General features: G+C 34.4%; 3 protein-coding genes and 2 pseudogenes across 3 annotated transcripts; 1 reads left to right on the top strand and 4 right to left on the bottom strand.

Moving 5' to 3' along the window:
• The first annotated feature begins 2,057 nt into the window (after nt 1–2,057).
• On the top strand, nt 2,058–7,279 carry LOC145614232 (calcium-transporting ATPase, endoplasmic reticulum-type-like). The gene is made up of 8 exons (XM_081669251.1): nt 2,058–2,384; nt 2,764–4,323; nt 4,610–4,731; nt 4,811–5,089; nt 5,179–5,562; nt 5,713–5,822; nt 5,915–6,143; nt 6,410–7,279. The coding sequence occupies exons 2-8, from the start codon at nt 2,838–2,840 to the stop codon at nt 6,983–6,985; spliced, it is 3,186 nt and encodes a 1,061-aa protein (XP_081525377.1). The 5' UTR covers nt 2,058–2,384; nt 2,764–2,837; the 3' UTR covers nt 6,986–7,279.
• A 333-nt stretch (nt 7,280–7,612) lies between these two features.
• Nucleotides 7,613–9,264, bottom strand: LOC145615485 (pentatricopeptide repeat-containing protein At5g08510 pseudogene; annotated as a pseudogene).
• A 1,238-nt stretch (nt 9,265–10,502) lies between these two features.
• LOC145613025 (ATP synthase delta chain, chloroplastic-like) lies at nt 10,503–11,153 on the bottom strand. The gene has a single exon (XM_081668094.1). The coding sequence runs from the start codon at nt 11,151–11,153 to the stop codon at nt 10,503–10,505; it is 651 nt and encodes a 216-aa protein (XP_081524220.1).
• Nucleotides 11,154–13,697: 2,544 nt separating this feature from the next.
• LOC145614492 (ras-related protein RABA3-like) lies at nt 13,698–16,381 on the bottom strand. The gene is made up of 2 exons (XM_081669547.1): nt 15,856–16,381; nt 13,698–14,581 (listed from the first exon to the last, which is right to left on the bottom strand). The coding sequence occupies exons 1-2, from the start codon at nt 16,095–16,097 to the stop codon at nt 14,116–14,118; spliced, it is 708 nt and encodes a 235-aa protein (XP_081525673.1). The 5' UTR covers nt 16,098–16,381; the 3' UTR covers nt 13,698–14,115.
• Nucleotides 16,382–23,162: 6,781 nt separating this feature from the next.
• Nucleotides 23,163–25,259, bottom strand: LOC145614444 (AAA-ATPase At2g46620 pseudogene; annotated as a pseudogene).
• Nucleotides 25,260–27,078: the final 1,819 nt, after the last annotated feature.

Here is a 27,078-nt window from a genome sequence, read left to right on the forward strand (position 1 = left end):
CATCCCATTAACTCAACCTAATATTCTCTCCTTCCAACAAACTACCACCGGCTGAGGACAAGGTCATGATCGGAGTTAAGGACGTATTTTGTTTGTATGTTTTTTTTATAAAAAAAAAAAAGTGTAGGCCCAAACGCTTAGGATTTTCGAAACTCGCAAGAGGAAAAACCTGGAAATATGTTAATTAAAATCATAAAATCAACTATTTAAAAATATATGCACTTTCGTATACATCGAGTTTCAAGACATCCTAACAAATTCAGTATCACTTAATGATGGTATGTTCTTACGTATTAGTATGAAATAATGGTTAGAGTTTATATAAAACAAGGTACGGATTAAACCAAATTAGACCCTAATGACATTTGTCAGATCGAATTATGACTTTAATACAACCAGAAATTCAGAACACATAGAATGACAATAAAAATAAATAAATAAATAAATAAAATACAACAGTTTTTTTTTTTATTTATATTTTTTAAGAGCAGAACATATTATTTCAAGTGAATAATATATAGACTTTAAAGAGTCCTAAAGAAAAAACAGGATTCCCCTCAAAAAAATAAAAAAAAAATAAAAAAAAAAAAAGAAAAGAAAAAACAGGATGTTGTGTATATTACGAATAGTGTAATGCAACAAGCCTATTGCAAAAAAGAATATACTTATGTACTCCCTATTCTTTAATTGCAGAAGACTTTACTCAAAATCTCATTTCATTTTGGTGATGCATACTCTGCATTAGATTATACTAATTCGCATTACTTGGTCCAAAGTGTGTATTGTAGCATATACTCCTACGTATTTCCTGATCTTGACTAAGGAAGTTTCCCCGAAGTATAAACAATGGTAATTAATTCTCTGAAGTTGTTGAAAAGCGACATGAGATCGATGAGTTGAACTGTACGCAGCAAGATTTGTTTCATTTTTAATTTAATTCATTGATATGGACACTCTTTGTTTTGGTGTAGAGAGATTCACAAATATAAGTGATGCATGCAATATTTAATCATGTCTTAGGGTGTCTTTTATTTATCCGATTTTCACTTATCTAAACTTAATTTATATTGTTTGGATAACTAAACTTACATAAACTTGTAACACCTTAACAAAACTTATTTATGTTGTAATTTGATAATTTTTATCGTAAGTTATTTTTTTATTGAATTTATCTTATCCGAGCTCATAAAATTGGAAATAAAGTGTAAATAAGGTGAACAAAATAGGCTCTACATACCACATCTTGTCACTTGAATATTCAACTTGACATTTACTGTTTATATGATTATATCTAACTCAAATGGATAGATACTTCAAAATGAAAATTTTCATATTTATCTGCATATTTTTATCACCATTTTAAATAAATCAACAAACAACACTGCAAACTCTTAATTATTGTAACGTAACTTCGTAGTAATTAGTACCCTTCTTATCTGCAAAATCACATAAATAAAAGATATATCAATTTTTCCTTATATCCAATTACCAAAGAGATAACATGTTAAGAAGTAATTTTCATGATATATGTCGGCTAGACTTTATTTTGAAGAAAATTGTTTCTAAATGCGGAAATAAGTTATTTCCGTTACAATAAAACAAGTTTTAAAAAAAATTAAAAAAGGAACGTTAGATTATTTTGTCATATATTTAGAACCAAATTATTGTCATTTTATTTCTAATAAGGACACAATGAATTGGTACTTCCATTTTTTTTTTAAAAAAAATGACCTTCCTCCAATCCAATAATATAGGGTTGTCAAGCAACAATCCAATCATTAATTAAATCCAAAGACATAAACAACTTCCTTTTCACCCTTCTATAGTGCTACAATTGGTGTCTTGGTGCCCTTAAATTATTAATGTCCAACCATCTTAAACACCAGAAGTACAACTACATTTTATATTTCCATCTTTCTTGTGAAATAATAATGTCAACCCTATTCTGGAGGGTATAATTGTCAATTTTAAACATGCTTACCAACTTTTTCAAAATTTAAACTTAAAAAAATTAATTTTAAAACCACTACTCCGTAACATGAAACAACACAAAAGCTAAAGTTCAAAGAAACGAACCATCCTCGACAGTTCCTAAACTTGCAGATTTTCCTTTTTTATTTTTATTTTTTTTTAATTTTTGTTCTTTCTTTTCAAATTTACTTTTTTTTTTTTTTTTTTTACTTCATTAGAATGCTTTGTATCCAAGCTACTCTATGACATAGAATCACTACCTAATTCTTCTAATCCTTTTTTTTAAAAAAAAAAAATAATTTTGTCGTTACTTTCATTATTTTTTTTTTACCCTTTTCTGCTATATATTGGTTACAAAATTTCCTATTTGGTTGGACTAAGTAAATTTCCATGGTGTTTCTTCTGTTTTCCTGGTAAGTATTTTCTTTTTCCTTTTTTTTTTCACTAGAATTGTGTAATTGTTGATTTCTATTATGGGATTTGTTCATATTTTGTTAAATTAACGTAAAGTTTTAAACTTTTCCTTCATTAGCAAAGTTTAGAATTTGAATTTCAAAGGTAATGTTAGTTAGTTATTATGTTAATACGACTCTTATTGGTTTGATTATGACATTAAAAACTGTTTTTGACTTAGTTACGTTTTTGGATTCTTCACTTTGGTTTGGTTTGACATTTTAATCAGCACTAAGACAGAATTAATTGATTATAACATAATATTGAAATCAGTTTGAAAATAAAGTATACTATATGATCTGAGTAATTTTTCCTTTTTTTGTATGCACATTAATGCAGGAGAAAAAAAGATGGAATTTTAAGAATTGTAAGTTAAGAAAGATAAAAAATCTTTGTGGGGTTGTGAGTTTGCAATGGTAGCAATAACATCAATGGAAGAAAAGCCATTTCCTGCTTGGTCTTGGTCTGTTGAAAAATGCTTGAAAGAGTACAATGTCAAATTAGACAAGGGTTTGGGTAGTTATGAAGTCGAAAAGCGAAGGGAGAAGCATGGTTGGAATGAGTTGGACAAGGAAAAAGGGAAGCCTCTATGGCATCTTGTGTTGGAACAATTTGATGATATGCTTGTAAAGATACTGATCACGGCCGCGTTTATCTCTTTTATACTTGCTTATTTACATGGCCGGGAGTCCGGTGAGACCGGTTTTGAGGCCTATGTTGAGCCTTTTGTTATTGTGTTGATCCTTATTCTTAATGCCATTGTTGGGGTATGGCAAGAGAGTAATGCAGAGAAAGCCCTTGAAGCACTGAAAGACCTGCAGGGTGAGTCTGCAAAGGTTGTAAGAGATGGTTATGTTATCCCGGACTTGCCTGCAAGGGAGCTAGTCCCGGGTGACATAGTTGAATTGCGAGTAGGAGATAAAGTTCCTGCTGATATGAGAGTTGCTGCCCTGAAAACCTCGACTTTGAGGGTCGAGCAAAGCTCATTGACAGGAGAATCTATGCCTGTTCTGAAGTGCACTTTGCCTGTTTTCCTAGATGACTGTGAATTGCAGGCAAAGGAGAACATGCTTTTTGCAGGCACAACGATTGTTAATGGGGCTTGTCTTTCTATTGTTGTTGATACTGGGATGAAGACTGAGATTGGGAAGATTCAGACTCAAATTCATGAGGCCTCATTAGATGAGAGCGAGACTCCCTTGAAGAAGAAGCTCGACGAGTTTGGTAGTAGGCTCACTACTTTTATTGGAATTGTTTGCCTTCTTGTTTGGGTAATTAACTACAAATACTTCCTATCTTGGGATGTTGTGAACGGATGGCCAACAAATTTCCGATTTTCTTTTGAGAAGTGTACGTACTATTTTAAGATAGCAGTTGCCCTTGCAGTAGCTGCCATTCCTGAAGGCCTACCTGCAGTCATCACAACCTGTTTGGCATTAGGCACAAGGAAGATGGCGCAGAAGAATGCAATAGTCAGAAAGCTGCCTAGTGTAGAAACCTTAGGGTGTACCACCGTTATTTGTTCGGATAAAACAGGCACTCTGACAACCAACCAGATGGCTGTGACTGAGTTCTTCACTCTGGGAGGAAAAACTACAACTTCTCGAGTTTTTAAAGTTGACGGAACCACATATGATCCAAAGGATGGAGGAATAGTGGACTGGAATTGCTATAACATGGACGCAAGCCTCCAAGCTGTGGCAGAAATATCTGCTGTCTGCAATGATGCTGGGATTTTCTGCAATGGTCGTGCTTACCAAGCCACTGGTTTGCCTACTGAAGCAGCACTTAAGGTTTTAGTCGAGAAAATGAGTGTTCCTGATGCTAAGGTGAGGAACAAAATCCGTGACATGCAGTTTGCTGCAAACTATATGATCGATCGTACTTCAGTCAAACTAGGTGAGCAGTTTGTCTTTTTGTCATACTATCTTTTTATTTTACTTTAATTGTAGTCGCATGAATTACAGAAGTGGTCTCCAACAACACTACAATAGGGTATGTGATCCATTCATCAACTAGAATCAACCCCTTGCCATTCGGGGGAAGATGGAAGCACCATTTTGTGTTTATTCCCTGATTCTTTCTGGCTGTCATAAAACTTTAGAGTTCAGTTGTAAAACTTTGTGTACAGAGACATTTGATTAATTAAATAGAGTGATACTCATATTAATCTCTTCATGGGCAGTTTGCTGTGACTGGTGGGCAAAGAGGTCAAAGAGGTTGGCAACACTGGAGTTTGATCGATTTCGCAAGTCTATGAGTGTCATTGTCCAAGAACCAACTGGTCAAAACCGTCTACTTGTTAAGGTGAGTTACATCAGCTGCTAGCTTATAGTTTCTCATTTGCTGTAAACTTTTTCTGAGATATAAAGCAAGGAGTTCACAGGGCGCTGTTGAGAGTTTATTGGAGCGCACTTCACATGTTCAACTAGCAGATGGATCAATAGTTCCAATTAATGAATCCTGCAAGCAACTGTTGCTGTTGAGACAGTTTGAGATGAGCTCAAAGGGATTGAGATGTCTGGGACTGGCATACAAAGATGACTTGGGTGAGCTATCTGATTACTCCAATGCAAGTCATCCAGCCCATAAGAAGCTCCTTGATCCTGCTTGCTACCCAGAAATTGAGAGCAATCTTGTTTTCGTGGGAGTTGTCGGTATAAGGGTGAGATTTTCTTTTCACATCATGATTGTCCTTTGTAGTAACTGCTGCAAATTCTTCCCTATACCCTTCTAAGGCTTTAAATTGAACAGGATCCACCTCGTGAGGAAGTGCCACAAGCGATGGGTGATTGTAAACAAGCAGGGATCAGAGTGATTGTCATTACTGGAGACAACAAGTCTACAGCTGAGGCCATTAGTCAAGAAATTCAGCTGTTTGCTAACAGTGAAGAACTTAAGGGAAGAAGCTTTACTGGCAAAGAATTCATGGCACTTTCCTCTTCAGAACAGATTGAAATTCTTTCTAGACCTGGAGGGAAGGTTTTCTCTCGCGCTGAGCCTAAACACAAGCAAGAAATTGTTAGGATGCTAAAAGAGAGCGGAGAGATTGTTGCTATGACCGGAGATGGTGTCAATGATGCTCCTGCTTTAAAACTTGCAGACATTGGAATTGCAATGGGCATTTCTGGAACTGAGGTACACACCTTCTTTTTGCCCAGAAGGAAATCGCAATTAATTGAACTATACATTAAACTTCACTTGATTCTTGATACATCCAATTAAAAAGACATCAAGTCCATCTATTTTCATGTTTATGTACTTTAACTAAAATACACATTGATCCAGGTGGCAAAAGAAGCTGCAGATATGGTGCTGGCTGATGATAACTTCAGTAGCATAGTTTCTGCTGTTGCTGAGGGTCGCTCAATTTATAACAACATGAAAGCTTTCATTAGGTACTATACAGCTGTGCTATATATTAAATCTACAAGCTTTATCTTTGGACAGGTTATCAATTTTCAAATCCCTTCTCATTTGTCTTGTGCAGGTACATGATATCATCCAATGTTGGTGAGGTTATATCCATATTCTTGACTGCGGCACTTGGTATTCCAGAATGTTTGATACCAGTACAGCTTTTGTGGGTAAATTTGGTCACTGATGGCCCACCTGCTACAGCCCTAGGTTTCAACCCTGCAGATGTAGACATCATGAACAAACCTCCCCGCAAAAGTAATGATCCTCTTATCAATTCCTGGGTTCTCTTCCGATACCTGGTGCGTATTTGCAAACTATTTTCATACTTTGATTTTTATTACTTTTCTTATTACTAATCCCTTTCGTAAGGGATATTCTCTTCCCTAAGGATCTTTAAGAGTCTTTATCTTAATAGCAAAAGGGACCCCTACAAGGTTATAAAGGGACCCTTACTGATGCTGCCACTCCTACTCCCTGCATCAAAAGCTGCAGAGGAGCGAGGCCATATGTCATGAAGGATGCAAAACTTCCTTATGTTTTACTGATGATCTTCTCATTGTAACAGGTGATTGGGTCCTATGTTGGCTTGGCAACAGTCGGAATTTTTGTCTTATGGTTTACTCAACCTTCTTTTCTGGGTATCAATCTCATAAGCGATGGCCACACACTCATACAAATGTCTCAGCTACAAAACTGGGGAGAGTGCTCATCATGGTCAAATTTCACAGCTTCCCCATTCACAGTTTCAGGGGGGCACATTATAAGCTTCACAAATCCATGCGACTATTTATCAGTTGGTAAAGTGAAGGCAATGACCCTTTCACTTTCTGTTTTGGTGGCAATAGAGATGTTCAATTCTTTAAATGCCCTCTCTGAAGACAACAGTCTGATCACAATGCCACCCTGGAGAAACCCTTGGCTGTTGATTGCCATGTCTTTCTCTTTTGGGCTTCACTGTCTCATAATGTATGTTCCCATACTGGCAAATGTGTTCGGTATAGTTCCACTGACTTCTGCTGAGTGGTTATTAGTCATCATTGTTTCGGCTCCAGTGATCCTTCTTGATGAAATACTCAAATTAGTAGGAAGGAGTCGACGTAAGATTTCAAAGAAGGTGAAGGTGAAGGTGAAGGCAATGTAAGCCTTTTGTTCTGGTGCAGTTTCGTAAATTGGGAACTAACAGATGGAAGCCCTGCAATGGATATGAAAAGCAATGGCACAATATATATAACTTTGTTTTTCCATATGATTACGTCCTGTAGCATATGTGTATATTTAGACTCAGTAGTACTTGTCCATGTACATTTTAACAACAAAAGGATGTGGTTTTTTTTTTCTTTCTATTTTCTGCCTTTTCTAGGCAAGTTAGCATAAAGTGAACGCTCAATGTTCCAAACCTAGCATTTATCAAAAATGCCTGAGTTTTTTCCAGTGATTTTTCAACTGTTGCATAATAAAGCTTAAATACAGTGGTGATGACTGATGAGTTATATTTACCTGTGGACAGTTGTATCAAAGCTCTTCTTGCATATGCTTCGAGTTACAATAACAAGTTACGCTGCAATGCTGCATACCAGCCAAAAACTATCTGATCCATCAGAGGTGTCATGATTTCTTCCTGGCTTCCATTTGCATTTTAAAGATCAACACCCTTATGTGTCCATTGAAATTGTCAGATAAATGCCCAAAAAAAAAAAAAAAAAAAAAAAACTAGACAAATGGTAAGAGCAACAAAAATGGCACAAGTAAACTTTGCTGAATTGAAATTTATGAAATTATGCAAGAGAAATCAAGCATCCATTTCAGTTTCATCTCCACTCTTCATTATCTCATGGTATACATTTTCCAGCACTGTGTATATCTCATACGACTTTGGATGTGATTTATCCTCTACAATGAACATATGAATTTGATCTGCCTCTGCAATACTGCTATAGCCAGCTGCTTTTGTAATTTGGCTTCCCTTCATCATCTTTCTCAGCTTTGCCACCCCATCCCATCTTTTCACTGAAGCATAAATGTTAGAAAGAATGACATAATTCCCTGAATACCACGGCTCAAGCTCAAAAAGTGCCTCTGCTGCCTTCTCTGCCACCTCGACATTACAATGGAAACTGCAGGCCCCCAAAAGAGTGCCCCATATCACAGGGTCGGGCTTCATTGGCATAGTCTGTATAAGGTTATAAGCTTCATTGAGCTTCCCTTTACGCCCTAGAAGGTCAACCATACAACCATAATGTTCTAACCTAGGAACGATACCAAACTTATCATTCATTGATTCAAATAATTCTTGACCTTTTGCAACCTTGCCACCGTGTGTACAAGCCATCAGAGCTGCAACAAACGTTATCGAATCGGGCACCATCCCTTCTCTCAACATTAAACGAAACAAATGAAGAGCTTCTTCATGTCTTCCATGTATAGCAAAACACATCATCATTGAATTCCAAGAGCACAGATTCTTCCTGTCACGAATCTCATTAAACAACTGCATAGCTCTATCAAGCTTACCACATTTTGAATACAACTCCAACAAGGCATTGCAGACAAACAGATTGTCCAAGTAACCGTTTCGCCTCGCATACTTCTCAATCCTCTCTCCAACCTCCAATGCACCAAGATTAGCACAAGCTGGAAGAACACTAGTTACACTCACCTCATTAGGCTCCAACCCTGCTTCCTTCACCATGGACAAAAAAGTGTTTAAAGCATTCAAATACTGCCCATTTTGAGAATACCCAGATATCATTGTAGTCCAAGATATCACATTTTTCAATGGAATTAACTGAAACAATTTCTCTGCTTCCTCCATCTTTCCACACCTAGCATACCCAGAAATCAAAGAATTCCAAGTGGGTGTATCTTTATAATGCATATGATCAAATTGATTACGAGCATATTCTAATAAACCCAACTTAGCATACATATCAACCAATGCAGTTGTTGCAAATACATCAAATTTAAACCCAGATAAGATGAAATGAGCGTGGATCATCCTGCCAAGGTGGGGTGAGGAGAGCGAAGCGCAGGCAGCGAAAAGGAAGGTGAAAGTTTGAGGATTAGGGGAGCAATGGCGTTGATGCATTTGGGTGTAGAGGGAGAAACAATGTTGCTGAGGACCATGGCAAGCGTAAGCTTGAATAAGCTTGTTGAATTGGATTGTTGTTGGTTGAGGAATATGGTCGAACAGTTGGTGTGCATAAGAAATGTTGGGGATTTTGAGGAGCTTTTTGATGAGGATTTGGGCGTAATCGAAGCCATTTCTGAGGGAAAATGCGTGGATTTGCTTCACTTGATTCATAACAAAGCTGTAATTTCTGGCATCTTCTTAATTTATTCAGACAGTGCCATCATTGGCAGCCAAGTGCAGGGAAGCTTACTTGAGGGTACGGTGTTTTGTTTTGTTGTCTCTATTTTGTGTTTCGCTTAGTAATTATTTTCAGGTTAAACAATAAAATATTGGTTGAATGTACTTTGTATTTTGTATATCTTATGTTTCATACACACAACCCTTGTAATTAGTAAAGAAAGCTCAAATCGAAAAAAGATTAAGAGTGATTGATAGTGTAAATTGTTTCCTTTACGATTAATAGTAGTACATTTTTCAAACCAAAGTCAAAATTGTTAGATAGATTTTATTAATAGAGTTGCATAGCTTGACTCATGCCCAACTCTAAACTCTTTAATTAGTTATTATGTACTTATATGGTCGCTTATCAATAAGGTAATTCTACCCCAAACAATAAGTTGACTTGTCATGTGTTTTTATCTCCTATATGTTTATATACAAGTCCTATAATTAGCAACTAAAATAATTTATCCCTAATTGGATTCCCTAGAGTGGTTGATGGTTGATTAGAGAATGAGCATGAATTAACATTGGAACACCAACAGCACTAGCACTAATGTATGCTTTCAATTATAAGTTTCATGAGTTTCCCCTATTCACCTCACGTACTTAACCCACTTGAAGAGGAAATAAGGAAAATCTGTTTTATGAATTAGATTGATCTTTAGTGACCTTAAACCACAAGAAGATGAGGTGAGAAATAATATCACAACTCCACCACCTCAACTGCTCCTATCATTCTCCATATACACTCTTTTGTGCGATTTACAATCCTTGAAAATTTGTCATATTTTGGTGTTTATCATACATGTGTAAGACGTGTACCACACTACCACTCACTATGTATGTATGAGTTTAAGATGGTGAGTGTTAACACAAAACTATACTATGTAGCCATTAATGAATTTATAACTACCAATGACGTTTACAAATAAGTCAAGACTAACTAGATTTAGTCACAAACTCACAACAAACTTTGTAAATTGTAAAAATATCGTTCAGTTTAGTCGGGACACTCACAAGCACCACCAAATTATTCAATATTACAACCAGACTAGAAATGTTGTCCATTATTCAATATTACAACACAAAGTTCCAACACCTTCAAATTGAACATAATTAGGATAATAAGAGTACATACAAATACCAAACTAAGTACTTGTATATATTTTACAAGAATTCTCTCCTCTTGTAAACAAATGCTAATCACGATCAAACCCAAACCTTATTAATCAAACTAAAGCATGATCAAACAAACGTGAAGTTTGATTAACATTCATTAATAATAACTGCTATTACATTAATTAATCTAAGACAAAGCCAACCTAGAAGTTGGAGCTTGAGAAATAACACCAGAAGTAGTAGTAAGTTGCTGAAAAACCCTCAAAAACTCAACAAGAACTTCTTTAACCAAATCAACACTTTGTCCTTTCTTAACCAACATATTAACTAACCCAAACAAATGCCCTTCAAACTTAGCCTTCTCCATCAACTCCACAATAACTTCACCCTTTTGTTTCTCCTCCACCCACTCATCCTTCATAAACATACTCACTTTCACATCGCTGTTTCGAAACACGAGTCGTAATAGCCTCCTCACGTCCTTCTCAACCTTCAAAACGACACCGTTTCTTTGGGATATCTCCAAAAGCGCTGCGGCGTATCCGCTTGCTGCTCGGCGGTGGATTGACGCGCGTGGGGGTGAGAGTCTTGCGGATGATAAAGGAGAGGGGGTCCGTTTTTGGGAATAGGAGGAGAAGAGAGGGATAAAGTTGTCTTTTTGTGGGAGGGTGGAGATTGATGACGTGGCGGTGGTTTTTGCGGCGGAGGAAGGGTGGTGGTTGTGGTTGTGGTTGTGGTGGTGGTGGGGTGAAAGATGAGTGGGTTTGAGGTGGTGGTGGGGATTGAATGGTTTAGGGACTTGCAAGTTTGTTGAAATGGAGCTTGAAAAGGTATCCATTTTTGTTGGGTTTGGTGGTTGAAAGATTTTCTATTTCCTTTTGTATATTGGTTAAGATAATATTCTAGGAAGAGGAGTTTTTTTAAACAATTTTTCAAAATAAATACTACTAGAAAATTAGAAAGGGTGCCTAATTATATTTGTACACAAAGGACAAAAAAAAAAAAGAAATGGTCCCTTTCTTGAAGCTAAGTTGGATGTCAACCTTCAAATAAATCATTTTCGTGAAGTATTTGGGTACGTGTGTGCAATGTTTGTGGTTAAGATGTCAATATTGCTGCAATTAATTATTTATTTATTTAATTAATTTTGTCTGTACACCATTGAGGTTTATACCCACAAGAAAAAAGTGTAAATGGTGGAAACTTTTGGAGCAATAATTGCTAAGATAGTCGGAAAAGGCTACACATCACTATATATATATATATATATATATATATATATATATATATATATATATATATATATATATATATATATATATATATATATATATATATATATATATATATATAATCCATGAGTAATATTAAAATTTTTGTGAAATTACAAGTATTTAAATTTGCAGAACATTACCACAAAAAAAAAAAAAAAAAAAAAAAAAAAAAAAAAAAAATTGCGGAATATTTTTTAATTACTATCTACGGAGTATTTTATATAGAACATTTTTACACGGAGTATTATAAAATATGGTTAAATATGGAGCAAATATGACATGTAATTTATATTCTCTCCATCTCAGTAAACTAAGGGCCTATTCTCATTTACTAAACTCAGCTGAACTGAACTGAAATGAAATGAATATTTTATAAGAGAAGGAAATTAAGAGCTGAGCTGAACTGAACTGAATTGAGCTGAATTGAACTGAACTCAGCTGAACTGAACTGAACTGAACTGAGCTGAATTGAACTGAACTGAACTGAATTTCAACGTAAGAGAACAGACCCTTAGACACTCAAAAATTTAAGAAATTAGAGTATGTAATTTGAAAAATGAAAGCACAGCAGTGTAAAGGATCAAACAACCACCTCAGCAAGGGTTATAAAGGATCATAGGCCCATTGATCAAACATCAGTGTTAGCCTGTTAGGGTATTTTAAGATTTTATGGGGTTGGGAATATGGCCCCATATGCAAATTTATTATCCATACGATTGGGCCTAAGAGGTTCTCCCTTTGTCCTATTGGTCTCTTTGGAGTTGGGCCTAAGAGGTTCCTTTTTTTTTTCTTTTTTTTTGTGAAGGAATATAAATGACCTTTTAATAATTTGAACCTAGATTGGTAGGTTATACCATATGATCGGTTTTAGAGATCCTGGAATCGATTCTCGTCACTCGCTCTTATAGCTTTCTCAATACCAAAAATAAAAATAAAAAATGCAATTGAGTGTTTTTTATTGATTGAATAAACTTCTATACTCTTTATATCTTTCTCCTTTTATAACACGCCTTTGTTAAGAGTAACACACATATGAGTTATCTCACTTTGAAAAAAAATGTAGTGATTTTATTTCTCCTAAGATATTAAAATACGTCCTCTTTCACCAACTTTTTACGCGTGACCTCATATTAGAGAGACTATTCATCAGAAGAACAAACATATAAAATCTTAGCAAGAGAGCAAGGCAAATTCATGCGCATGCTATAATTAAAAAAATCTTGATCCCATTTATGGTTGGTCTATTGACTCTAGAGAGTGTTCATAATTATATGTGAGACTGTGAGATTGAGCAAGGTAAACTGAACACATCTAGTCCGCAATTCCGCTTACTTTGGGTAAATTTCACCTAATACATTTTGACAACTAACTCCTTTGGTTCAACACCTCATCACAGGTGTACCTAATCTTTTTGCTGCTTCTTATTATTTGTACTTATAATTCATTCTAAGCTTCTTTTAACTAAAGTAACATGATCAATACACATGGGAATGATCACTTACAACTACCACATACATCTCCTATTTACAATTACAACAAAATCTTTTCTTTCAATGATTTCTATCATGAAAAGCCTGTACTTGAACTCTTAAACTCTATTACAGTACACCTTTCTTATTTTGTATGTTTATATGAGCGCCCGGGCATTCTAGTTAGAGGTGGTTATTGGACAGGGTAGCCCAATGATAATAGGGTCAGGGCCAAGCTTATAGGGCTTTTAATAGACAGGGCTATTAATGGACAGAGCCCTTATTGGGTAGGGTCCATATAGGGCAAACATGTTATTCCAATTTAGTTGATAAAGAAAATACATAATGTAAAAATAATTATATAGATTAAGTTGTATTCATATGTTTTTAATAATGGCTTTGTCCAATATTTATTTTAATTGATATTTTGTAGGCCCGCCCATTATCGACCCGCGACCCGCATTAGCCCGACCCTATATTGACCCTATAAAATGTAACCCTGTTTGACCCTGACCCGCCCAATAACCAGGTCTAGTTCTAGTTATTTAATTGGTGTTAGCCACCTAACTTGTTTCCACATAGACTGAATTAAATGCTCGAGATATTTGATTGATAGATTCAAATGGAAATATAGAGTTACTCCGTATTTTATTTGGTCAATTGAGCTGGACAATGATAAAGAAAGAAAGACAAAAAAAATTGAAGTACACATTTCTAGTTTTATCCTGGAAGTTAATGACAAATCAATTGTCATTACACTTTGAATTGAGTAGAAGTATTGACAAGAATTTAGAATCAACTTAGTGTACAAAAACATTCACATAATTGTACACCTATGATCATCAAATGTGATTGTTTGTGACCACATTAGAGAATTCTTTTGTAAAATAGGAGATCAAATCATCAGCCACCCCAAATTGGAACTTCAAAGTGAAGCACACCCTATGATCCCAAAATGTAACATTTGCCACATTCACATTTTACAGCTTCCTTTGATTCACTATGCCCATGTAAACAAACTTTGCATAAAAATCCACAAACTGTTCAATCACAAGCATTAGCAAGAACAAGAGGACAACTTCTTCATCTCACTGATCTCAAGATCAGAACCTGAAATAACATCGATTTTCGAGCCCTGTAAAGTAACTGATCCATTGCCATTCATTTGGTTACCTCTAGGAGAATCACAGTCTAAGGCCTTCTTTGAGGCCATATTGCTATATATCTCCTCAAGTACTCTAAAAAATGCACTCTCCACATTATCACCACTTAATGCTGATGCCTCTGAGAAAAATAAGCCCTGATCTTGTGCAAATTCCACTGCCTCTTCTGTAGGGACCGCCTTTTTATCTTCAAGATCCGCCTTGTTTCCGATTAGCATGATCACGATCGAGCTATCCGCGTGGGCCCGGAGCTCGTCTACCCACCTTACTACATGATCAAATGTTTGCCTCTTGGTTATGTCGTACACTACTACTGCCCCTAGTGCTCCCCTGTAGTATGCACTTGTTACCGCTCTGTACCTTCATGTTTTTAACAAATACTGTAAATATCAGCTTAATATATGCATCATAAATTGATAAAGTTGTAATTTTTTTCTTACAATGAAATTAATCTTCTACTTGTACGTATTATTTGATGGTCCCGAACCATCTAAGAAATTCTTATAGTACGAAACATACATGATACATACAACGGGCATGTAATGAAACTTGCAAATAAAATCTAATACTCCGTATAAAATTTAATTTTATGAATGTGGCTTAAACGAGGTCCATTCATATATGAATGGTGTGAGTTTAGATGTAAACAAATGTCAATTCACAGATTGTCTCATTAAAGAATGGCATCGGATCAGGGAGCTGATCTGCTAGTCGGCTACTGTAATTAATCACATATCTGACAAAATTATGACTGTTAAAAACATGTTATTAAAATTAGTATTTGCAATTAATACAATGTCTAATATCGATCAATGTTTCAAATAATTTAAACAAGCTAAGACAGTCTTTACTGACTAGTGTACAGTATCATACTATACAGTTTGATGTGAGGCATTGGATGCTTGTAACAACAACAATAACACAAAAAAGTATAGTTTAGCTAAATATGTAAAAGTTGAAATCATGTTCAAAGCATATCGTTGAAAAATAATCAACATTCGACACACATGTTTAGCATTATCACATTTGAAAGTCAAATGTTATAATTAAAATAACACGAAAGAAGTTTATTCATATTGACATTTAGTTTTAGGGGGCGCGTATAAATGGTCTAGTTTTTCTTCCATGTCGACCATGTGTATGGAAATTCCGGTTTTTGGAGTCAAGGGTTTAGACAAAGAAGAAATACTACGTAACTACAAGATGTGACTCAAACACTTGTCTAGTATGCTACTGCCAAATGCCAAAATGCAGGGATAAGATTAATTCATTGGCTTATTAAATCAGTTATAACACATTTATTGCATATGTCTATTTTTGTAACAAGTTAGACAACTAATAATAGGCGAGACGGCTTAGCCTAACTCATATTTTAATCCGGATAGATAAAACTAAGTAGAAGCATGCCCTTACATAATTAAACATCAACTTCCTCTAGAGCACGCCTATAATAATTTTATTGTTGACCATAGGAGCTTATCCACTAAACCAAAGAAAGTCGGTTTTTGTATCCCATGTTTTTGTCAATCAAACAACTGTATAATTTTCTACATCGAAACACGTAAATCAAACAACTACTCCAAAACATAAACAACAGCAGAAAGAGATTGAATTGAAGAGAGAAAGAAGGTTACCTTTCTTGGCCAGCAGTATCCCAGATCTGGGCTTTGATGACTTTGGATTTAATAGTAGTAGTTCTGGTTTGAAATTCAACACCAATAGTAGACTTTGAATCAAAAGAGAATTCATTCTTTGAAAATCTAGCAAGTAATTGAGATTTTCCAACTGCTGAATCCCCAATCACAACTACTTTATACACATAATCTATTCTCATCTCCTTCACCCCATCTTCATACCCATTCATCTCTCTATTCATCTTTCTTTAACAAAAAATAATAATAATCTAAAATCACCTTCTTACTTGTACAAACTTTATCTTGTGCTATAATAAGAAGATGAACATGTGTTTTTTATTATGCAAGTATGTAACAAGAATATACTATATAGTTGAAAAATGAATATATATATTTAGTGGGAGCAAGTATAAAGATCAAGAGGACCCATCAAAATATATTTGTTGAGAGCAGAAAAACAACAAAATTTAAAGAAGATTGAGAAAAAGCTTGAAAAAAAGGGGGAAGAGAAGAGGAAAAGCAAGTGTTGAGTCTTGAGTCATGTCCCACTATTGTAGTAGTACCAATTATGCTATTTAATGTTGAACCATAATAGTAAATGTTGTTTTTGGTTTGTCAAGTATCTGTCATTAGCCTACTATTATTGTTACCTGCATGAGCTTCTTCTACTTTAATGATAATAATAATTCTGTTTTTAATTTAATTATAGTAGTATATGCTTTTGGGATATGTATTTTTGGATTTGGGTCCACTAGTTGTTTATACTATACAGAGTATCCAGAGTATGTATTACAGTGACCAAAGTTTATTTTGTGGCTTGATTTGTGCCTATTTTTCTGGAGTTTAGTACTTAAGCAGGAACTTCCCTTTTGGTTTTCACTTTTGAAGTCGGTTTATATAATTTTTTTTTTTTTTTTTTGACAACCGGTTTATATAATTGTGTCCATTAGAATACACATATGTGATGTTTCCGGAAATGTCATTTAAACTGAAAGAGCATGTGCTTTATATCGAATGAATTTGATCTATTTGTATTTCGTATTATTAGTATTTTTTTATTTAATACTGTACGTAGTAGTTAAATTTGTAATTAGAATCTTTGAAGGTCATATTCTTTTGAGATGTTCTGCTCTGCTTGTCCTACTATGTCCAGCTAAAATCGGCACTGCTCTGCAGTGTATTGGAAGCATTGCTCTGTTGAAATTTGCAATGCTCAGCTCTGCCCAAAAGCTTAAAAGAATAGGATCGACGTATGGTTAGACTTTTGAAATCTAAGGCAAAAGTCTTATCGAATGAGTCAATTTTTTTAGTTTCTCATTAATGTACTAGTAAGTATCTTTTTTTACCTTATTCAAGGAATTCAAAAAAACTGTTTAATAAAACCTTAAATTTAAAGAAACCTTCCTTATCGAAGGAGGCAAGAAAGGTCCAAGGTTTTGAATTGACAATACTATATATGTATGTTCGTTCATCGTAATTTCGAGACCAATATGAATTGTGAAAATGTCATGACACTAAAGACGCAATGACACTAAAGACGCACATAATTATCCAAAAGACCAAAACTAAATTATCCGAAAGATGTCGATATTGAAAAATTGGTTGTGGATGATTGGGCATGACCCATGATTTCAATTATTAGGGAGGTATGTATAACAGCTATATACAGATATAAATCTGATAATTACAATTACACAAACTAGGGGAAAAAACTAGGACAGATAATCGTAGTATTTATACACATGAAGTTCAATTATCATTGGCTCAGCTCATTGCTCTAACATAAGTTACACAAAATAAATTGTGGGGCCTAATAAGATAATCATAAGATTCTAAAAGATTAAAACTTATTAAACTGGCCTGGTGTTAAATATCTGAGACATTCCATGTTGAGGCATTTACTAATATTTCATGGCTGGCTTTGTTTTCCTGAAAATTCTTAGAACGATGCCTTTATCTGCAGACTTATATTTAATAATTTTGTATTAATTATAGTTTACTATGCAGCAGTACATCTGTTATCTGTACATCTTCATATAGTCTTGAGCACAATTTCCAGCGCCTACACATACATACGTTAAATGCTTAATTCAGTGGATGAAATTTTGATATTGTGTACGAAATAGGATTATATAAAGCGTTGCACAAGTATTTGTTTGATACTCTATAGACTATAGTTTAGATGACTCGTGTAAGTAACTTGCTAATTAATTATGTTTGGACCAAGTCCATTGTCCTAAGCCCATTGACCTGGAATTACGAAAATACCCCTCCATTATCCAGCCCATCATTAGCCAGAGCAAAGTACAAATTTACCCCTAATCTGTCCAATTAAGTACAACTTCTGCCACCTGAAAATACATTTATAAATAGCTCTCCAATCATTAGTGATGATAACTTTTTCCTAATTCTCTAACTTTCTCTCTCTACTTCCTCTCTCTAAAGTACTCTTTCTCTCTCTAAAGTACAGTCGCTGACTTTAGCATCGGAGGGGTTTTCCCGGGTCACACCCCCGGGGTAGCTAACCTTCTCTCTCTTTTGTAGGCCTAGCTCTCGGACAGCAAGGCATAGCTGAGGGAAATTTAGACACTCATTGGACTTTGCCTTAAGACATCTTGACATTATTACCATAACCCCGAGGAATACTATGTTTTCCAGAAACAAATTACAAGTATAAGAATATGATATGAAGTACTGTACCAAATTTTGTCTTTTCGCATACTAAACGTCTAAACTTAAAACTTATCCTAAATGATAATCATGTCACTTCCTTACTACCGAAGATTTCAAGTTGAAGTGGGAAAACTTTTATAATTTCTTTTGTTCATGTCCTTCTAGTTTCCACCGTTGAATTGGCTTGCTAGTTCTATACGGCTAAATTAAGAACTATTCAAGATTATTTACCAAAAAAAAAAAAAAAAGAACTATTCAAGATTTATTGTCTTGTCTTAATCCTCTAATAAGTAATGCCCTTTTATTTTCTTTTTATTCATACGCTTCACTTATTTACTTCTCCTCGTGGATCTTGCAAAAAAGAATAGAAAAGGAAGGGGAAAAAAGAAAAGGATCAGTCATTTGAAGAACACTGTTTTTTTAAAGCCGTCAATTTTGGCATATAAGCTTACATTTTAATCTTTTGTACCGACAAGGTGTTTGGACTAAATAATTATGGCAGTCAAATCACCGCATGAAAAAAAATTGAATTTTTTAAATATTTTTTTTTTTTTTTTTATAAAAATAATCATATGGAGTCTCACATCTGACTTATGTTTGTTTTTAAGAAGCAGATATTAAGAAATTTATATTTATCTTTGTTTTAATCTTCTGGCCTAATGTAGTTACGAGAATAGTTTTTTAGGTTGCATTTTTTTCGCTTAAACATATCAGATTATAGCTTTGATTTTCACCTTATACGGAGTATATTACACTCGAACACCTAATAAAACCTATTCACATCATGGCGTAAAGTTATTATAGGATAATCCAAATTACGAATCCACTATTCTCAGTTTTCAAATATATATAGAGGGTGAAGTTTAAACTTATGCCTTTAAATCACAACATGAGTTTTCCACCATCTCGACCATGATATGGAGTAATCCAAATTGTTCGTTTGTGGTTTATTTAATGGGGTACGAGTTCTTTCGGCCCATCTACAAAATAGTCTCATATAGAACTGGCCCACAAGGCCACAATGGATCTTACAAAATAAGTGGACTCGATTTGCAAATAGCTGGGATTGCTGGGGAAAAAAATAAAATAAAATTAGTGTTGGACATTTGAGATTTAGGGAGGCCCAAAAACAATACGTATGAGTATGAGAAATCCAAAAAATCAAAGGTACAAAGGCCTGTTTGCAAAACCGAGTTTGAAAGAGATGAATATACCACTTTCCAGGTCCAGCTTCACCTATATGGCCAAATGGCCAATCATAAATAAAACTTCATATAACATCTACTAATGGATTTATATTCAAACAAAGAGTACATGATAATGAATCAAATAAAAATGTATCTTTAGCAAAATTATGATCGTTGTTATTAACGTACATTTTTTTAAGTTGTAAAACTAATTTGGTGTGCCTTGTTATAAAAGAGGGACAGAGTTTCAGCTTGTAAGTTGTATTCCTTCTAAGTAGTATAAAATTAATCCAAATTTGAACTACTATAAACTTCAATTACAAAAATGTGAAGATAATTTTTTTTTTTTTTAATAGTTGTCCCTTAAAAAAATTACATACAAGTACTTCGTATGTGACCTTTATGATTTTTTTTTTTAATAGAATAATTTGAAGTTGCTTCTGCCATTGAAGTTCATACATTAACAAGCTAATAATTGGAAATTGGAATCAGATTCCAAGGTATCGTCTTTTTTGTAAAGTTTTTGAGAAGTACATGTAAATTTGATGAAAATTGTAAACAATGTTTTTTTAGAGAAAAGTATGACTTAAGCAAAGTTTGACTATATGAATGACCACAGTTTCATGCTCAGTCGCCCAAAAATATTGAATAAAATAACGAATATCCCAAAGTTCAGTTTAACATATGCTTTATTTATAAACAGAAAACAATAAGATTATTAATTTATTAAATACAAAAGTAGACTAACATCTTAAACTGAAAGTCAAATGATTGACCTAACTTCTACAACCCCATCAAATGAATGAGTTCATACAGTATGACATTGTGACATAGTTGATCCACAACTTCATCTAGTATATGAATTTATCTCAAAATTATACTATGTCGTTTTCCATTGGTCTATGCATTACGTGTGAATCACACGTAATCACCAACCTCAAAATTTTATATTATTGAGTGTTTGATAAAAACAATTAGCTATGCTTTGAAATATTGACTGCAATTTTGTCATCTAAGTTCACTCGTATTCATGTATAGTGTATTATTGAATTATACGAGTAAAAAAACTACTCATATGAGAAAGCTCAAGTGCAAATGATTATCGTATACGAGTAATGCGACTATACGAGTGAGCAAAAGCTGAAGTCGCAACAAAGATGTTTTTTTTTCTTTAATCAAGAGGGAGGAATCCTGATGTCCTATAAAATGTAAAGAGAAGATGTGAAAGAGTAGTTGTCGTGTAATACATGTCGTGGGTTGTGGTTGTAATTGTGCAAGTGCATGAAGTTTGGAAGGACAAAGAACATAAAAGTAGCCAAAATAACTAAAAACAACGTACTCACGCCATGATTAGACCCATTGAAAGGTTGTGGGCACTAATCTACTTTGGTAGGGGTCAGGAAAAGGCCTAGCTTTTGATTTTATTTTCTTGGGCTGTTTCAGCTTTGAGTCTGAGCCATCCCATTATTGTTCAAGGACTACGGACCACCTATTTTTATTATGTTTCATGCAATATTTAAACCATTGTATTTATATTGGTGGTTACTGGTTAGATTTTAATACGGAGTAAAGTAGAAAAAAAAAATTCATTGGTGTTTATAAATTACTCTTAGAAAATTTAGTTTAGAAACTAGCTAGATGAGCAAGAAAATATGTCATGCTATGTCGTGTCGTGTCAATCATGTTGTGATTGAATATAAACGAGTTTGAGAGCTTCAACACTAATCCGATTTGTTTGATTAAATGTTTCAAAATTCCTTGACACTAAACCATTTTTCGTTTTCAGTTTTTGTCGTGTTGTTTTTATCAATTCTACTTAATTACTTAAAGATGGGTGAACCAAATTATTCTGTATTTGACAAGCAATGCTGATTTATACATGCAGTATCTTTCCGCAATTTTTGTACAAACATTCATAGTAAACGGAATGTTGATTTGAGGTGGTTAACATTGATTCATAGGCTCCAAGCAAAAGTAACAAAGATAGTACAGATTTCTAATTACAAAGTACTCCGTATTAACTAGTTGAAAAATCTTAGAATATAGTCAATTACACATTTTAAGTTCATCTGATTGCTTGATATATTCTGTATTAAAGCCTACTCAAAGTACATTTTTCTAAAGTTTCACCTCTACTTTTTTACCCTTTTAACATTTGATTATTTCATAGTATTCCTTATCGCCTCTCCAAAAAAAAAAAAAAAAAAAAAAAGTGTACTCCTTATTACTTCTGAAATTGGATGATTTCCACTAATAGATAGTTTTTCTAGTCATTGAATACATTTGATCATTGAATACTCCAGGACTATAGGAGTAAAGCACAATGTTTTAGAAAATTGTTTATTTCCCAAAACCTGTTGAAATCCCCTCAAATAAATGTTGATTAAACTACTACACAGTCTTGCATTACTATATGATATTACAAGACAACACGATCAATATGTGCAACTTTGTTTAACACAACTATAATGCAACTTCCAAGAATTACCAGGGTTTAGGCCCAACCAATGATCTTAGGTTAAGGGTCAAAATTGTGTTTATTGGATCAACAAATCTAAACAGTGACAATTGTCAAGTTATATCCAGATTTCCATAAGAAAAAAAAAGGGGGCATTGAGATTTTCTAAACCAACATCAATGTATCATTTGGTTAGTAACTAGCTTTTTTAAGGTAAAATTTGATACTTCTATTTACAGCATTCTCATAACTTGACTTTCACTCTTTCTTCAATACCATACTTTAAAAAGTACAGTATATGGTGCGAAGTAGATATTATACATGCATAAAATTATGCTGATACTCTGATAGTGCTGGTATAAAAAGCACATTACATGTCCCTGACTAATAATATCTTTAAATTAACACTATTTAGAGAAGAGTTTTGCTAATAATATCTGGTATCTTTAAAATGTACGTGATATTCGGAGAATGATTTTTCTTGGATATAGGTGATTAGGTGAGAAATTATAGGAAAGATAATTTGAGTAGAAGGGAGTAGTACATTGATGTAAATCTGATTTCAAATAGAAAAACAATTAGATATTTCAATCAAAGTTGGTCATGACATTGAAAGAAGGTGTTTAAAATTTGATGAGCTAATTTAAATCATCATGTGCATTTATCATTTATTTCCTCATCAGAAAGTAGCTCATCAACTTTTAAAAAATTGGCCCTTTTACATTTAAGATGTCAAACTTCAAAGCACTTTTCAACGCAAAATTTAATTTTTGTACATAAATAGGAGTAGCACTTTTAATTCTTGAAGTATAGATTGTCAAATTTCAATCTCCTTAACAACAATTATAGTTTAGAACAGAGGTTGTAAACTTGTAATTCATCTTTGAGCTTCATAAAATTGAATTATCTAGTGCAAATGCACAATTTAAAGATGCTACTAATTCTTATATTTAGCCAATAATAGAAAACTTAAAAGGACGAAGAACAAATAAACTACTGTAAAATCTTTTCTATACTTGTTTAAAGTAAAAAATAATCATTTACAATCCCCAATCTATCATAGGGTTCAACTTAAACCCCCAATTAACAAAAAAAATGTATAACTAAACATGAACTTCTAAAACTAATTATACAGTCCCACAAATTTTAATAATAATAGTACTATGAACAATTTGAATAATTGAAAATCATGAGTTTTTTTTCCCATGTTCTTCCACCTTCCTCCTTGCCTCCTCCAAATCTCCAATCCAACTTTTTTTTTTTTTTTTTTTTTCCTTCTAACTTTTGTAGCCCAAAAATTTCCAATATTATTACTTAAAAACCATTTTTTACAAAACAACCCAAAAATAAAATCAAAACAAAAAAAAAAAAAAAAGAATCAACCTGAGCCGTTGATGATCACGTACCCAAATCGAACGAATCAGATTTCCTGCCACTTTTTCTTGTCAAAAACCCATACAATTTCCTGATCTCTTTAACACCATCTCTACACCCAATTCCTGCAACTGAGTCAAACGGTTCATCCACCGATTCTCTTGCTGACCTATACCCATTCTTCGGCGTACCCTTGCAACTCTCCATACCACCGTTACTATACGACGTCGTTTGCAGTGCATTGATCACCGATTTTATCGCCCGACTCGGCGAGTTCCGATTCACCATCATTAACTCACCGATTTCAGCCGGACTCATTGTAACACCATTGTTGAACATCTCTTCAACTTGAGAAAACAATTTATGTTCTCGAACTCCTAAATAATTACTCGCCAAATTCTTGAAATTGTTGAAATCACATAAAGGGAAATAAATATGAACATCGACCCGACCCGGCCGTAGTATTGCCGGGTCAATATCTTCCTTCGTTGTCATGGTGAACACCATCACCCGTTCCTCGCAGCAGGAGTTTACGACCCCGTCCATGAAATTGAGCACGCCGGAGATTGTCACCGCCGCCGAGGACGACGGCGATGAGGTGTTTTTTCCGGCGACGTATTTGTCGAAGTCTTCAACGAGAATTAATGATCTAGGGCTTGTTTGAAGGAGGAGGAATTTGAGGTCGGAATCGCCTGAAACTTTGGAGATATCAAGGTCGTAAACGTCGTAGGAAAGACTCTTGGCCATCGCAGCGACGAAGCTTGATTTCCCTGTTCCTGAAGGTCCGTAAAGAAGGTAACTCCGGCGCCAAACGCGGCCAAGTCGGTGGTAATACTGCTTCGATTTCTGAAACGTTTCGAGATCGGATTTGACTTTGTTCTTCAACTCGGGATCCATTGCAACTGTCTCGAACGTTGCCGGGTGAGAAAACGGCGTTGTTTTCCACCCAGAAGAGGAGTTTGTGTACAACCGAATGTCCCTCACACGGTGGTCGATGTCGTCGGAGACAGTGTGGATGTGTTGGAGATAAGGACGCAAAACGCGGCGTTTGTCGCGCTTTCTGATCTTCAATAGGAAGGATTTCTCTGCGACGGCGGCAGTGGTGTCGGATAAAACGACGTCGTATGTCCAAACAAGACGAGCGCCGAGGAATTCATCAACAATGGTTTGATTAGGGTTAAGAGAGAGAAGGATGTCGGTGGGTTTAGAGCCAGAAATTAGGTTGGTAAAATCAGAGTGTTCCAACGATTCGAGGGAATTAAGGTAAAGAGAAACTCGCCGGAAAAGTTGGTTTTCCTGGGAATTATCGTTAAACTCCGGAACTTTAAGAAATTGATGGTCGTGAAATTTATCCGAGATTAATCTCCACCATTTTTTGAATTTGGATGTTCGAATTTTTCTCTTTAGGAACAATCTAAGGATTACGAGGAAGATTACGGTTGTAATTACGGCGAAGATAATCCGCCGGAAATCGGTGATCATTGTAATTGGAAGGGTGGAATTTGGGGATTAATGGTAGGTGGGCATTTTAAAGGGTAAGATTGTTGTGGTTGTTGATGGGTTTAAGGAATTGAGAAGAGTTTAAAAATGGAGAAGTTGAGAGAAGGAAGAAGAAGAAGTCAAGAGTGAAGGGAATGGAGAATGGGGGGTGGAGAGAGATAGAATAAGAGAGGAATAATAGATTCGCTGGACTACTCTCTCGTCATTTCCCAGCTACTTGACAGCAAGGACATATATATGGTAGGACTATTTATTATTTTGTTTTCTCTTTTTCAACTTATATTTGGGGTCATTTTATATCCATACACTCTTTTTAAATAAAAAAATTAGTAAATTCAAAAAGAAAAGACATTGGAATGGGATGGGATGTCTATTTTTTAAGGAATGCTACACAATTAATTTACTACTAACATTGATGACTTAATGAGTAAATTGGGCTATTTCTTTCTATGATTATGTTTTTAACTTTTGGTGTTACTCTTGCTAGCTGTGATATGGGGTGAATTGTGATAAGCTTTTAACAATGAAAGGGTGTGTGTCTCCTAATTTCGAGTAGAGTGAAGGCATAAGTGGTGTTGAGATCTCATTATCTTTGTAATCCTTTGTATTGTTTATGACATTTATTGCTCATGAATTAGATGAACACGTTGAAATTGAGTTTGATGTGAGGTAACGGATGTTGTCAATAAACAAGGATAGCCTGATTGGCTGATTTATCGAATTTTATGGGCATGTTGGCCACTAGTTTTTGTCAAGGATTATACATTTATACTACTTCGTATATGCCAACATGGCTAAGTTGTATAAATTAATTGGAGCGTGTACTCCACGTGCGTATCATAGACATAGAATATGCATGTGGCTAATGATATATCACAACTTCACAAGTCCAGGGTTTTTAATTACGGAGTACAATAATACTTCACAAGTCCAGGGTTTTTAATCACAAGTTTATGAGTAATGGGTTCATACATCATAAATGTAGGGCTTAAATCTCTTGATTTCAAGTGAGTAACCAAACACTACCTAAGAGTGAAGTTCACCCCAACATACTGTAATTAACAATCAATAAAACATTCAAATGTTGTTAACTTTGTATATATATAATGATTAATGAACACTTCTTAAGTAGGTACCTAACATTGTTAGATATTTATGAAAGAAGAATTTTTAACAGTACCTGAGGAGATTAAAAAAATGAAAGATAGTGGAAGACTGGTAGAAATAGAATTTAACATCTGGTGGGAATTTAAAGACGGTCGATCTCACGTAAGAAACAGCCTTTAGTGTAATCTTCTACAGCTAATTAAGTTAAGCATGGAAGACTCTCCCCACGTTTCACTGTAATTATTTACGAGGAATCTCATCAATTCGCTAATTATTCATTTCATTAATACACATTACCGTGTGTCAGGATAGATTAGAATGGCTTTTATGTTAATCTAATCAATCTTTCTGAGCTTAAATCCATATAAACTTGTACGAGTAATTCTTTATTATTAATTTGGCTGTTGTCACTAAGCAAGATATTTATAGCTCCTCTGTTTGGGATAATTACAGCTTATAGTGAAGATATTCATTTGCGTAATAAAGAATTAATGCCAATATTAACAAGATGTTACTGTATTACTCTGTAACAATGTGCAAGAATAACAATATGAGTACTTGCTAGCAGTTTTCCACAAGCCAATATTTCGTGTTTAAAGGACCACAAGGGCAAACGATGAGAATTGATCCCAATGTCTATTAAAATTAAGAAGGAAACTCTAACTACTTGAGTTATCCTTCATTATCTTCCACAGGCCAATATAACCGGATAGAAATTGATTTACATCAAGAATATAAATGCTAAAAAAAATGCTCAATATTATAATATCGACTATAACATTTGTTTTTATGAGTAAATTTAGATATATAATCGTCAAAAGTGTGTAATTTCAAAACCTTTATCAATTAATATAAATGATGTTGTATGTGAACTTTCAGAATTTATTACTGTATTATATAAATTGTTTGAAATTGTTTTTAAAA

The sequence above is a fragment of the Chenopodium album genome, chromosome 25, assembly GCF_948465745.1.
Source record: "Chenopodium album chromosome 25, dcCheAlbu1.1, whole genome shotgun sequence".
Classification (NCBI taxonomy): Eukaryota; Viridiplantae; Streptophyta; class Magnoliopsida; order Caryophyllales; family Amaranthaceae; genus Chenopodium; species Chenopodium album.